General features: G+C 38.1%; 1 protein-coding gene across 1 annotated transcript in view; it reads left to right on the top strand.

Annotated features, from left to right (window-relative positions):
* LOC137140043 (uncharacterized) overlaps positions 1 to 9,136 on the top strand; it is a 33,433-nt gene extending 24,297 nt beyond the window's left edge. The window contains exons 16-17 of the mRNA XM_067528090.1: positions 1,494 to 1,577; positions 7,550 to 9,136. Coding sequence (XP_067384191.1) covers positions 1,494 to 1,577; positions 7,550 to 7,651 — 186 coding nt within the window. The 3' untranslated portion in view covers positions 7,652 to 9,136. The remainder of the gene's footprint in view (positions 1 to 1,493; positions 1,578 to 7,549) is intronic.
* Positions 9,137 to 15,295: the final 6,159 nt, after the last annotated feature.

The following is a 15,295-nucleotide window of genomic DNA, read 5'->3' as shown; positions in this document are numbered from 1 at the left end:
GGATTTACTGCACATGCAAATATACTTGTCTCCTTTGATTGTAATTCTAATCTAAATTTGCAATGTAGCTATTTACCAGCTGTCAAATAAATACAACGATATTGCAATACTGCAATATTTATTTTATTTATTTATTGTCCTTTCGGCTTATCCCGTGAGTTCAGGGTCGCTGCAGCGGATCATTGTCTGCATGTTGATTTGGCACAGTTTTTACGCCGGATGCCCTTCCTGACGCAACCCTCCACACTTCTACCAGGCTTGGACCGGCACTGCACAGCTGGGGATGGGAATGAACTGTTAGGGGTTCAGTTGGACATATAGCCGGGGCCGGGGATCGAACCACTGACCCTGTGGTCCATGGACGACTGCCTTCTTTACCAATTGAGCCACAACTGCAATTTGTCTTTCTGAAATTCCTTGGAGTAAGCGTCAATAAGTAAAGTTGTTTTTAGTTAGATAATTGATGTCAATTTAACATTGTTTTACTATTAACATCAGGATTTATCTGAACAGGGAGAGAGAGTTTTGAGAGAGATGCTGTGACGGAGACTCCAATAAACATCACGGGCAGCTGAGCGGAAATATTTGCTTCCGAAGGTTTTTGAGGGATGCTTGCCCTTATAACCACTAAGACAATTCCAACTAATTATTCCATCAGTTGTAAATTGGCAGCATTCTTGTTTACTTTTATTTCGATTCATATTGATGATTACTTGAGGTGATGGGGACAGTGTAGCAGAGGAAAGCAGAGAAAGAACGGTAGGGTGGGAGAGAGGAGGGGATTGATTGCATAGCTTTGGTCATTTGCTTTTGTGCTTTGGCTGCTCAACTGTGCGGCCGCAAAATTTCCGGTTGAGTTGTGGCGATCCACATCACTTATTTGTCGACTATGTGTTTAAGGAATGAAGAAATATGTCACCCAGTTGAGCACAAAGCTTTTCTTGCCTAAGCTTAACCACACATGGGAGTCACATGGAGGCATAAATCTGTTCAATCACAGCACATCTACTGGTTAAAAGCTGTAAAAAGTGTAGTTAAAAAAATGCAATTTAATGCAAAATAATTGTTTCTAACAAGAGTTTGAAGTTCTTGCTTCTTTGTCTTGCACCCAGTTTTAATGTTAATCTAAACTAATCAACTCCTGCCTCTAGCTGGAGATTTGAAAAGTGCACAGATAAGTGCTATCAACTTTCTTGCCTTGCTCTCAGCAGGAAAACAAGTAGGGCAAAAATGTCAAACTGATACTTTAAACTACTCTGGGATTGTACTTTACAAAAGATTGAAAATCAGCACACAAGTCACGCAAAATGGACTTTTATTGTTAACTTGTAAAATCAAATGCAGCCTTTTTAGGCAAAAAGAATAAGTGATCTTTTATTTCTCTGAGCAATCGTTTAAAGTCCATGTCTTTCTCCATGGCAACTCAAAAACAAGTGTGGAAAAAGACAACACAAATGTCACCCTTAGTGTGTTCTCTCTCTCTTATTCCTTAGATGGCCATTGAAAAATACAACACGGATCTCTCTGCGCTGACCAAGACATGTGAGGAGATGAAGAAACTCTACTCTGTCGTGCTGGTAATTCTTGAGTTATTATTTCAATATCTCTTTTGTACAGCTTCAGAGACGAATGGTCCACTGTTCCCATACTGTCTAGATGGCCCTCTTCAATTATTCGTCATCTTGTCCCCCCCACCCTACACATATTTTAGTAGAGTCACCAAGGTTACTTGTTTTGAACCAGGTGTCCTTGAGGACTTACGTGAGCATACAGTGAATCCGATATGAGATGTTCAGCATTGGCCTCCACATCACTTAGCAGCAAGCACCAATGAGTTGCAGCTTTGACATATGGTATACAGTACTTACTCCTCGGGGTAATTCCTTCAGGATTAGCGAACAATTGCAGCCAGAAAGTGTTAGAGACAAGTTCACCCTGACCCTTAATGTGTAATGTCATATCCATAAATAGTATACAAAAGCTTAAAAATGGGAAGGTGTAAGAGCATCTTTCTAGGGGGTTTATGAGCTTAAAAATACATGTTTTGGGTTTATTTTTTCCCAATTTCTTTCACTTAGTGACAGCTCGTTATGAATATATCCGCAAAATATTAATGCAGTCATACATTCAATGATATGTAGGAATGAAGTGCTCTCTAAAATTGACTGGACTTTGTGAAAAACAATAGTGTTTTGTGGAGGAATTTCTCACAGCATCAGATCCCTCATGATGAAAACTCCTCCGTCACACACATCATCAGATTTAGTAGAGCCACTGGTCTCTGTAAATTCTGTTATCTCATTGTCTGTAAATGGGGGGAGATCTTCTTTGTGCACTAACCCAGTTAGATTAGGTTTATAGAGCTCAACCCTATTTTTGACATTTTAACAGGTGCTATGTCTTTTTTACAGAGTCTCCACCAAAAACAATCAATACAAAATGCAGTGCCCATTTTCTCACTTTTCTTTTATGTCTATAGACAATCCATCATCATAGAGAGTCCACTTACCCTTCCTGCTGCGATTGAGCGCAGAAATATAATAGCATGAGCTGTGGGCTTCAGGCCTGGTAGGAAATTGTGTTATACCACTGTAGAGCCACAGTTAAATTCTTGTGCACTGCAAACTTTCTGAACAAGAAAAAGCGGAGAGTGCTGAACACAGTCACCATTCTGTTCAGCAAGATAATAGATCTGATCCTCCTTTACAATCCAGTTTTAGCATCATCTACCTTTCCGTGTCTCAGACTTTGTGACTGGTGTAGATTTAAGAAGAGATGTCAACAAGCTGTCACTTTTAAGTTCAGACTATAGGAATAATTTTGGTAAATATGCTTATTTGCTTCCTCGGAAGTTCATTTCCACTCATACTGTAAAATATAAAACTCCAGCCATCACATGATAAACTAAATTAAAGACAGTGTGGTTGTTGGCTAGTCTGGCTGAACTCCCTGGCCAAGAAATACTTCTACTACACCCCAAAACATTTTAAAGCTTAATAGGTGCTTGCGGATTTTGTTACCTGGGCTAGTGAGATAACACGAGTGGGGTTCCAGGTTGGCCAATTTTCAGCACTACCATTTTATAAGAACGCATTGTTATCTTTTGTTAGAAATACTGTAGCAGCATTTCCACATATAAATTGATAAGTTGGACAGTGATTTGTTTACCGCTGTTTTAATATACAATATTACTACACTTTTCACTACGGTGGATGTGCAGAACAGAGGTTCCAACTTTCCGAGTTGGAAATCGGAGTTCAGCATTGTCTTTAGCTCAGACATCACTTTCCTGTGCTCACTTGCTCCAGTTTGGAAATAAAGTAGGAGGTTTTACTAAATAGACCAAATAATCTCAATCGAAACTCAGTCGCCAATGGCCCAATTTTACTACACATGACACATAATGTGTGTGATATTTGTCATGGAGGTCAGCATCTTTTCCAGCTCCCTAAGAGGGGACATCAGGAGGGTTAGGGAGTCATGCAAAGGTGTACTTTTGGACCAGCCTCCTATTGCTGGATCTGCTGTTTTGTTAAGTTACCTTGGCTTAACATGGCTGGATCAAAAGCTCAAACACTGGGCCAAAGTTCCTTTAAAACTACAATCGTAGAGTATGAGCTATTATCCAGTAAAAAAAAAGGGGCTTGTAATTTAACCTTCGCATCTCTTTGGCTCGCAGCAAGAAAGCAAATAAGCACATTTCCCAAAATGCCAAAGTGCAATATTCTCTCAAATATTATTCTTTATTCTTAACATAAATCATTGCTGGATGTTGGTAGCAGCGAAAAGGATCTGGAGGTATAGTAGTTGTGACCTTTTAAAGTTTTACAAGCTGGCCTTTAACTGTACTGTCCCCTTCAGGCCAGGACTTATATTTTAATCACCAGACAGCACTGCCAAAATGCACCATCATCTTCTCGTGTTTCATCAAAGTTCGACCAGTTACATTTTAAAAGTACACTCACTGGCCACTTTATTAGGTACACATGTACAGCCTGATGCAATCCAGTACAGCAGCTCTGCTGTGAATTCTACTTATATCGGAAGAGGTGGTTCTAAAGTTTTGGCCCCCTCCTTTATTTAAAATCCACTAGTTGTTCTAACTTACAATATTTAGATAATTTTACTCAATTATCAACATTATCACTACTAGTTTTCATCAAGTTAAAATGAATTGCAAGGCAAACTAACCCATTTACCGTTTTGTTTTTTGTTTTTTTTAGACAAGCTAACATAAAACAACAAGTGAGTCAATGACGCTACTACACCAATGGGCAATTCACAAACACGTGCTTGGTCTGCTGGGAAAACTTGTAGCCAAGTATTAACCACGCTGCAATTCATCAACCCAGTGTAGTTTACCATTGAGCTTTGTTAGCCCTTGCAGCACCCTCTGCTGGTATTTGCAGCAGAAGTAGGACTTACAGAAGCAGGACTGCATTACTGAAGTAGGAGTGCACTGCTGCAAGTAAAGGTATATTTCAGGTAGTACACTACAGTGTGACATACCTTTTACACTATGGTAGGACTGATCTGAGCACTGGCTAAATGCAGATGATCAACACGACAAATGGAGTAGATGGGGGATCTGCAAATTACAAGAGCCACCTTAGTAATACAGGGTTGTTTCAAATACCAATACTGACTCTATACTGCGTTAGGTAAACTTTCAAGTACTGTTTTTAGTTGTGTAAACTACAGTAAAGTCGTAAGTGTAGTACACTTAATAAGCATTTGTAATTACAAATACAATTCCTATTGCACTTGTTTTATGTAAGGTTAACTAATCATTTACAGTGTAAGGTGGGTAAAACATTAGAACCACCTTATAATTTAATACACTCCCAGACCTTCTTACAGTTTCAACTTAGAAAGGGAGAAATTGTAAAAGTAGAATTCATAGCAGGGCGGCTGTATTTGATTGCATTAGATTGCACAGATATACCTAATAAAGTTGCCAGTGAGTGTATATGTAGTGTGATTTGTCTTATCTGATTTGGTTTAAAATGGGATTTTGTTCGTTGTAGCATTCCCGTCATGCCTTTCCATGACTTTTGTAAATACTAGAACACAGTGCCATCAAGCATCATTCCTCCATGTTTAACCACAGACAGGTGACATTTGAGGATGGACACAACCTAAATCCCTTGACCCACCTGTATCCCTGTCTTCCTCTGATTTCTCTCTGTGGGTGTATGGGAACCCTGTTCTACCTCATGAATATACAACACAACAGGACCTACAAGAGTTTTGGAGATAATAATTGAGCCTGGCTGGGATGTGGTGTTGTGCAAGGGCGCAGCAGGTTGGGGGAAAGGCATCATATTTAGTCACATCTTGTTAGAGAGGAGGAGAATTCACAATGATGCCCTTGAATAGCCAACATGCAAATTTATTAAACATAAAAGACGCTCATGAAATTTTTGGGTGGTTGAATTTGAAGGTCTTTTTTTTTTTTGTAGTTGTTGCTCTGGAGGCATGAATTTAAAAACGTATTAAATAGAAGGAGACATTTTATGTAACATGCTTTGCAGTAACACATCTAATTTCTCATAATTGATTAATTTTACCAACAAGTCTAACATGTTGCACACCTTTTTATAGGAGAAGCACTAAAAGCTCACAGCCACATCACATTACCAACTTCTCTATTCATTATATACATATCTTTTAAACTCTGTATCTGTCACAATGCAACAAAACTAATTTCACCTTAGCGACTGAAGATAGAAGTTCTTTTAATTTCCATCTGGCAGATTAAAGATTATGCTACTGCTTGGTTTTGACAGCAGGTATTTTCACTTTTATAACACTCTTGATAGTACCTATACTTTCTAGGCATCATATGAACCTTTAAATGTTTGACAATGCAGAATAACATAAGCAGACATCATTTGCAAATATTAATATTGTATATTAGCAATTCTGATGTTGCTGGATTTATTTATGATCAATCGTGCATTTCTGGTGCCATCTTGGACGTACAGTAAAGGATGTTCCAAATGCTTCACTTACTTTAGTAGCACCCTGGTTCAGTGCACAAACAACCTATGCAACCAGCAGTGAATATCATCATTCTCCCTTTTCTCACTTCTTTATTTGGAATCACATTTCTGTCTATAACATTTTTCCTAGTTTTTTGGTTGTAGACAGAAAGTGTTAGAAGTACCTGCAAAAACAACAAGGCTGATCAAGAAGCAGGCTGTGCAGAGGATTACTGCACTTAACCTGAACCTCAATTAATATGTAATTTTAGACTGGAAGCCCATATATATATATATATATATATATATATATATATATATATATATATATATATATATATATATATATATATATATATATATATATATATATATATATACAGAGAGAGAGAGAGAGAGAGAGAGAGAGAGAGAGAGAGAGAGACTATTTGCTCACTTTTCTCCCAAATAGACTCATTTGCACAATGATGCAGGATGTAATATATTGTAGAACAGGTGTTAATAATCACCTGACATCACTCTCACGCTATCAGGGACTCTGCTGTCTTACACCTGTTTGCAGTAAACCTTTCAAAAATGTCAAAACACACAAACACAAACAAAGTCACTGTCAGCAATTATACTGGAAGCTTCTGGAGGAGCTGAAGCCTGTCTCACAGCCGGTCTAGGTGCTACTCCACCAGTGTAATAATCATTCAGTGAATAAATATTATTAATGAATGAAAACATATACATTTACGGTGTGAAAATAATGTTACATTTTTTTGAGATTACCTTTTTCTATGATACTCCTAATTTCTATGTACCTGTGAACTGCTCCTCCAAGTTCTCAGTATAGCCTACTTTTACACAGTGCCAAGCACACTGACAGCATACAGTACTAACCACTAAGCAACACAGGAAGTAAGAATGATTGTGGAACAGCTAGAGCCTAACTACAGGGGCAGGTAACAGAGAGCTGGTAATAAATTACATGGCACAAAGTCAATGTTCTTATCTTGGTCAACCAGTTCACCTGAAAACCTGGGGAAAAAAACAAGCGTATACAGCACTTAATGATATTTAAAACCTGCAAAACATAGAGTAAAAAAAAAAAAACAACAACTATGAGGAGAGTGACTACAGCAGCTTGAGCGTGAACTTCAACCTGCACAGCCAACAGCATGCAATAAGCCAGTTAGTGCACTTAGCCCCTGTCACCCTTTCTGATCAAATTTGACTTGGGAATGACTAACGTTGTTACGCCAGCCACCCTTAGCTGCCTTGGTTTAAGTATTAATTCAGCACTACATGTCTATCTCATCATATAAATGCTCTTAAGGAATTGATTGCATGCTGAGGCAGCATATGAGGCAATTATATTAAAAGACTATTGTTAAGAATTATCTGCACGACCCAGGCACCAATTTGCTGATTAAAGTGATTGCAGTTGTTAAGTGGGATATTTCTTTGTCAGCCCAAAGATCTCATAGAGCTTACAAATGCTGTCAGATTAAGGTTCTGTTAAATTTCTTAATCGTTTATCTATTTTTTTTTTATTTTTTTATTTTTTTTTTTTTGTCCAGGTTAAATTTGGAGAACTACCTGACCAAGACTCGCAGGAGCTCTTTGGTGTCATCTATCAGTTTGTCCACGACTTCAGGCGGGCACATGCTGAAATCCAATGAGTTATACTGCAAATTAGTAACCACTGGGACTGTAGTGAGGCTTTCAAAATACACCAAAATATATTTTGCATTGATTTTGTATTTTTTCCATGTTTTTTGTACTTATATTATTGTATAAAGGTGACCGGATGTGATGACCTACAATACCAATGTGCATGTGTGTGCGCTCATGTGGTGAATGACACGGTGACCAGGGGATTTGAAATCAATTTTGTGAATATAAAGCAGATCTTGGTGACATTATTTCATGTCAGAGGTTGGCCTGACTTCATGTTTTCTGACATTTGTTGCCAGTCAAATCACTAATGAAGGATTTAGAACCCCTTGGTTGAAAGAAACTCTCAGACGCTGGAGTGTGCCGCTAATACCCCAGCTCTCTTGGCAAAGGAACAAAACAGACAACACTTCAGAGGCCAGCTGAGGCTGCTGTACTTCAGGTGGGTGTACATGCTGTGGTTGGGGACGTTTCCTCTCCCAGCACTCCAGGAGGAGCATCAAGGCTGCCCTTGACTCAGGACCACATCTGCACTGTGGCAATTATGTTATAAGCAACACAAAATAGCCCTTCAAAAGGTAAAAATGTCTTCTCTGCACTTCTTAGAACAGATTCATATGTTGTGTGTGTCTGACATTTTAATCAGTTCGCAGTACAAACACTGTCTGTATTGTAGTGAGTTTTTGTAGTGAACCATAATGAACTAGACCCCTCACTGAGAAAGACAAGTTGCACATTTTCGTGTACAAGGCAAAAGCTGCTGATTTTAATTAAATGGTTGCATCGGCAGAAACTGGTGATTCATTAGCAGGAAACATGCATAACTTTTTCATTAAATGTTTTCTTCACAAAGCTTTATCATAGTTTTTCTTTTAATTTGTCAGAATTGTAGCTGGATGGATCATCGAGGCTTTTTGCTCTTGACATACTGTAATGTCTTTGTAGCGCTGCAGAAATTAAAAAGAGATAATAGGCTTGGCATTGAGCATGTACACCATTTGAATGCTAATGCTTTTAGCTTGGAATCAATTGTACTTTTAAAGAGAAGCACACACACACCTAAATATAACTGTGTATTTTCTACCCTGTGTTTCATATATTGCAATCTGCTCAATTTTTTATTTTTAACTAACAGGTTCTGTACATAAAAAAAGACACGCATCAGATTTCCTGTCTGCTCATTCACATCATCTAACACCTTTAAGAGCGGTGATGCAAGTATTTATTATACCAGAAGCTTAAATCCTGGTCTTTGACACCTATCACTTATGTGTTCTTGTGGAGAGGGTTTCATTAGCCATCACCTGGAGAAGAAAGATGCTACTATAAGGTGTTCTGGTTCATTATTATTATTATTATTCCTACTTTGAGAACAAAAATTGGCAGCAGGAAAAAGAAAAAATAGCTTCATATACAACCACCTATAGTGATTGAATATCTGTAACTGGGCTACAAATATGTGTGCCTGAATAAATTGTATTCCGACATCATTATCATCATTGTACTATTTACACCTGCACTTTTCTTAACGGAACATGTCAACGTGACTTCTGTGAAAACGTTTAATTGTTGTAGAATCTTGCTTACTGGGCTACAGCTATTGCTTTAATATTTGTGAAGCCCAGTAAAACTTAATCTTGTGCATTTTTTTGTCAAAAGAACATAGAAGCACACTAAATGTAAATCTCTCATGCCACGTTGGACTTCATTCCTCCTTGGGCAAGTGTTTTATTTTATTGGGCAAGTGTTCTGGCTGCTTAACTGGCAGCAAAGGCAATGCAACAATCATATTAAACAGAAGCAAGAAGCTTTGCAGGCTGCCTGTTACTGTAAAGCTGCTCTCATCAACACTTTTTAATCAAGTTACAATAAATTAGTTAGAAGATGTTTGCTTGTTTTCAATAACCCCACTGAGAAAAATAAAGCTTCAGATCTATGTAGACATTTAGTGTCTTTATGCTAATTGTTTTGGTTTCCAGGCCATAAATGTTGTTGTTCACTGCCACTGCTCTGGTCAACCTTGTTCCCAGCAACTCGAATAGATAGAGATATAACTCTAATAACCTCAACTCAGCAAGCACTAGCCAAAGTTGGCAATTAGCGGGCGAACACACAGTGGAACATTTAGCACCTGGAGAGGCTGCTGTTTTTCTCCTGAGTTTATGGAGATCAAATAAAAGGAAAGAAAGAACAGACAGTAGGGGAGAACACCTCCCTTTGAGTTGGAGCGTCAGAAACTTTGTGGTTGTTTGTGCTTGATCTGTCAAACTCTGACACACAGTACTCGTATTTGTGTACTACAAATACAACCACTAAAACGTTAGATAATTACAATCTACAGTGTGTTAACTAGACTTCTGGAATGAATGTGTCACATAAATGTTCAGTTCAGTTGTAGCTGTCTCTCGGTACAATGGGCCCAGAACTGACAATGTACAGCACAACCTAATCCACACAATTCTTTTGTTGTGACATTTTTATGAACTGTACCGCAGCCCAAGCAGCCATCACAAAGCCAAATGTTTCAGCATGTATGTGGGTTTGAAGAAAAGATTAAATATTATGCAACATAAACTACTGTATTCACAATTAATGTTTTCTCACATGAAAATCTGCTCTTGGGTGACAAAAGCCACCATGTGGCCTGCAGACACACGCCATTTCTTCTGCCAGATAAAAAAAGGAAATGGGAGTGTATGTGTTATTGTTGTAATATTGTCCCATCGCTGTTTTTAAATTGTGTCAAAGTGACACGTTACAACCAGAGTCATAGAAGAGTCATGATGAGGGGTCAAAATAATCACGGTCACATGACTCATGAAGAGGGAGTGATATAAACGTAATTTTTCTCTTGCATCAAATGAATACTTCTGATGAAGAGCTTTGCAAAATAATTATCTGTAATGTAAATCAAGGACTGATTGTTTGAATTATTATTCATATCTATTATTATGATTACCATTAACATTAAATATTTTTAGTATTAAATTATTAATCGTAGAAGAAATGTATTGGGCTTAAAATGATCATAGTCTACTCTTCCTTACATCTTATCAGATCCTGTTCCTGACTTTGTATTACACGTATTATTACTGAATTATTCTTTCATTCCTTTCATGTTAAATGAAGCAGTTAATGTTTGGGTTAATATGAACAGCCACAGAATTTGTTATTTTGTATCTTGAGCTAAGATATAAAAAGTCTCATAGTTAGGTGGATAGTAAAACAAGACACCGGACTTTTATACAGGAGACCAGGGTTCGACCATGACTGATGTTGTCTCTTAATGTAACCTTACCCTGAAGTTGTTTTTCCCTAATCCTAACGCAGTTATGAGTGTATATAACGTTGTTCCCATGGCGTCAAATTGTGGGGCTCCTGGGGGGTCCAACAGTAACACCAAAGGGTACATGTGACATCAACGATATAAGGACGTAAACAGTGGTGCAATTTGTTGCCGTTGGAAGCGTCACTATCTGATGCTGTGGAATGAGAATGAGTTGGAAAAAAACGTCAATCTCTAGTTTGTTTAGATGTAAGGTTATGTTAAAGTCTTTTAGTCCCCGGTCTCTAGTGGGCTTCCAACTTCACAGTGTGACAATTCGTCAAGTTTATAGGTTATTGCTTTGCTGACAAAGTGGCTGAAAAAATCCATTATGAAAGGCACAAATGTCTACTATGATTAAGGTGCCAGTGTCATTAGTGGTGAAGGTTTTGCTCAGTGAAAGAGCCGGAGACAACCTCTCTGATGTGCACAAACCTAAACAGATGTCAACTAATGAGATCAATGAAGTTGTGTTGGGGGATTGAGAAAGAAGCTGTAAGCTGATTCATATTTCGAGTGCCTGGAATATACCGAGCATACAGATCGACGGCCGAGCAGGAGATTATGCTGCAGAGAGGTTTAAGGAAGGGTTTGATAATTTTCTTTCTGCTTTTGTTCTGTTGTAACCGCTGTGAATTCAGGCTGATCCCAGCCTCTAATCTCCATGAAGGAGCAATCCACCAATATTTTGCGGCTACCTTTTAGCCTCACAGGGTTTAGGATTCAAAAATAAATTGAATAGTGAGTCTGGGAGATATTGATTTGGATACTTCTAAATTGTTGAACCAAACTCAGAATATCTCTCCTCGGACAAATTGTTAAAATATCCCTGTGAAGGAGAGCAGGTTCCTCAGCCAGTGACTGACAGGTCTGATTACTTTTACCCTCTTGCTTTTGAAAAGTGGTACATGTACTACTTTATATTATTTATGATTTATGTTTATTAGTTCAAAAACATAAACAATCGCGTTAAAATGAGCCTGCCCCTCAATATATGCATCAGGACTGACATCCTGTGTGTGTTAGACTTTATCCAGACTCTCCTTGTGACAGCTAATTAAATTCCTTAGAGACACATTTGTTTTATCAAGACCCAGTGGTGGGCCATCATTTTTTCTTTCTTCTTATTTGTCCTTCGCTGATGGTAAAACGCTCTGAATTTGCTTAAAAGAAAACTATTGCTGGAAGCCAAAGGAAAAACATTAACACGATTTGTTTCCTATCAGAGCAGAATTTTTTTTTAAGTGTTTTTAGACACAACTTCTCACCTGGATGGGTGGTTTGGTACAGTAGATGGATGAAAGGATTCCTGCTTTGACTGGATTTCTAATCACCTAATTACTGAGTGATGCTGTGACACACAAGGGGCTGACATGATGTTATGTGTGCTCCATGGGGAAGTCGTTTTCAGAGCCTCGCTCTCACTATCATTGAGGAGGACAAGGTCATGTCCAAGGTATTTTCAAATCCGACAGAAGATCGACACTCGAAGCTAATTCTTAAATCAAAATAACAAATTACAGCGAATGAAAACATTCCATAGACTCTTGACCTTGGAGTTTCTAATTATGCTGCTCCCATTGACTGAAAAAGGGACTTTTACTGGGATTCCAGCGAAGCAGGAATTTATATTCTTAGTAATCAACTTACAAATCATCTCAGTGAGAAAGCCAATGAAAAAATAGGACAGTAACCATTTGACTTCAGTCCTGCCACTATCACTATTTTGTACTGCACACATACAGTAGCTGCATCCAATGCGGAGTCAGTGACACAGATGCAAATAAGACTCAGTGGGAGTTGTGTCTGTTTAAAAATGTGTTTGAGAGCTTATTCACACAATGGAAGATTGAATTTACTAGTGTAAGAGTGGCAGTGAAATAGCCTTATGTTCAAAGTCTTACTTTTACTAAGAAATAGCTTCACATTTCTTTTCCTTTGGGCTGTTCCCTTTCAGGGGTCTCCACAGCGAATCACGTGCCTCCATCTAACCCTGTCCTCAGCATCCTCTTCTCTCACACCAACTAACTTCATGTCCTCTCTCACTACATCCATAAATCTCCTCTTTGCTCTTCCTCTACACCTCCTGCCTGGCAGCTCCAACCTCAGCATCCTTCTACCGATATATTCACAGTTTCTCGTCTGAACATGTCGAAACCACCTCAATCTGGCCTCTCTGACTTTATCTCCGAAGCTTCACATTTCCCCTATGTTAAATAAAAAGATGAGTACCAGTCAATCTGCTTATAAATATGAAGCACTGTAAGGTTGCCAAGCAAAATGTAGTTCAGTATAATCCCCATTAATAACCTGTTCACATCAACAAGTAACATGGATAAATGTTTGTGTCAAAGGCCAGAGACTCTGAAAGAGAGGAAACCATTGTAGCTTGTTAGCTATGTCTCACCAAAGCCTTTTGTTCAATCTCCTCAGTCTAAAACTGAGGAGGTTTTCAGATAGCTATGAGGTGATAGCACAAAAACTACGTGTGTTTTAAAGTAACAGTGTCAACTTCCTGTTCCAATAGAGGATGTGCAGTTGATGTTACGCCATGTTGAATTTTTTTTCTCTTGTGCATGATTCTGAAATACATCCCCACCGTACAATAGGTCAGTGCTGCTGCTGCAATGGGTCAATTTAAACAGTTTGTAACCTAATAAAGTACTTGTAACTTATTGTAACCACTGTAGCAGGCTGAGTGCAAACCTCACAAGATGGCGCCTCCATCTAACAACAGTTAACACGGCGTGACGGAACTTGGCATTCATGGCAAATAAGCTCACAAGCACAGCTAGATCATTAGCACAGAAAGCTTTTATCCTAATAAGCTTTCACTGAATAAAATGATTAACAATCCAGAATAAACCACTGAGTGGAATAAACCAAACAGAGAGAGTAAAAGAACTATGGCTCGCACCGTTATGTGCTTGGACGGCTGGCATGTTTCGTTCATTACTAGCCTTGTGAATTGTCAATATTGTTTCAAGTTATATTTTTCATCAGCTTTTCTCACATCTGCACTGTGATCCTGATCTTCTCCAGACTTTACCTGGAGAAATGCTCAAAGTTTATCCTGTGAACCCCAAATACAAAATCTGAATTATATGTGTGAACCTGTGTATGGATACATCACACTGCTACTGTTCTGATCTGTTTTGGGGGGTTTTAGCTTCAATGTGCTGCAAACAAAACAGTTTCCTGCGAAAAACTTTTGCTATCATGTATCATGACCCACCGAAATTAAAATTATACCTTTAAGTACAGACACACGAACAACATTTACTTTAAATATCAGATGTAAAAGTACTCAGTTGGTGCCTTTAATTTTATTACAAATGATGTAGAGCAAGCATCATTTTAATGTTGTACAGGACTTGACTGTGACTGTAAAGCTATATTTAGCTTTAAATCATTGGTTACGACAAAGTTTAATTTTAGAAAATAATTTGGCCAAATAAAGTACGTAGATAAATGTAGCAGGGTATAATAGTATCATATTTCCTCCAAAGTGCGAGGACATCTGAATACATACAAAATGAAATATTTTTTAAAATTAACTTTTAAAAGAAAAGTCTAGACATTGCAATTGATCAAAAAGTGTTTGCGCCTAGTTGCTCTCTTCACAATTTGGGGCTCATTTTCCAATCGTTTTCCTTTAAAGGGTTTTGGAATCAGTCCTCTTCATTTGAAATTAGTAACTTTGTTTCTATGAGCAAAAATTTCCAAACAAAGCGGTTCTTGGCACAGTTACAAGTCGTCACCTTTCTGCGCAGAAAACTCTATTGCCATGGAAACATATTGAGATGCACGACATTAGGCACTGAAGCATTTGTCAGAGCTGGATGATGACACAAATCTCAAAAAATGGAAGCTGTTTGGGTTACGGTGGTGGTATCTTGAGCTTGCTTTCTATTTACAGATGGATTGTTGCCAAAAAACAACAGAGTGTCTGACTACAAGTCAGATTTGTGTATTCAATTATGTAAAAATATTAAATCCAAATGGCAAAATGCCTTTTGGACGATAGATACAACAGTTAGAAAAAAAAAAAAAACGAGAATGAGACTGAATCCTGAAAAGCACAGTCGCTTTTTGGGATTAATTTCTTTTCTCATTAAATCCATTTTTATGAGTTCAGCTTTTTGATCTTTGCATTCAAATAACAAAGAGTAGTAAATTCATTGTTGTGCTAAAAGCAAAAAGGCAACAACCACATAGAGATGAACTCCGATACAATCAGCCTGTGCTGATAAACCACAAAACGTGATCACAGGGAGAACAGACAATCAGGTACCTGTTGCCATCAACAGATCTGAGGTGCTAT

Source organism: Channa argus, chromosome 13, assembly GCF_033026475.1.
Source record: "Channa argus isolate prfri chromosome 13, Channa argus male v1.0, whole genome shotgun sequence".
Lineage (NCBI taxonomy): Eukaryota > Metazoa > Chordata > Actinopteri > Anabantiformes > Channidae > Channa > Channa argus.
The sequence above is the reverse complement of the archived record's forward strand: the minus strand, read 5'-3'. Positions and strand labels throughout refer to the sequence as shown.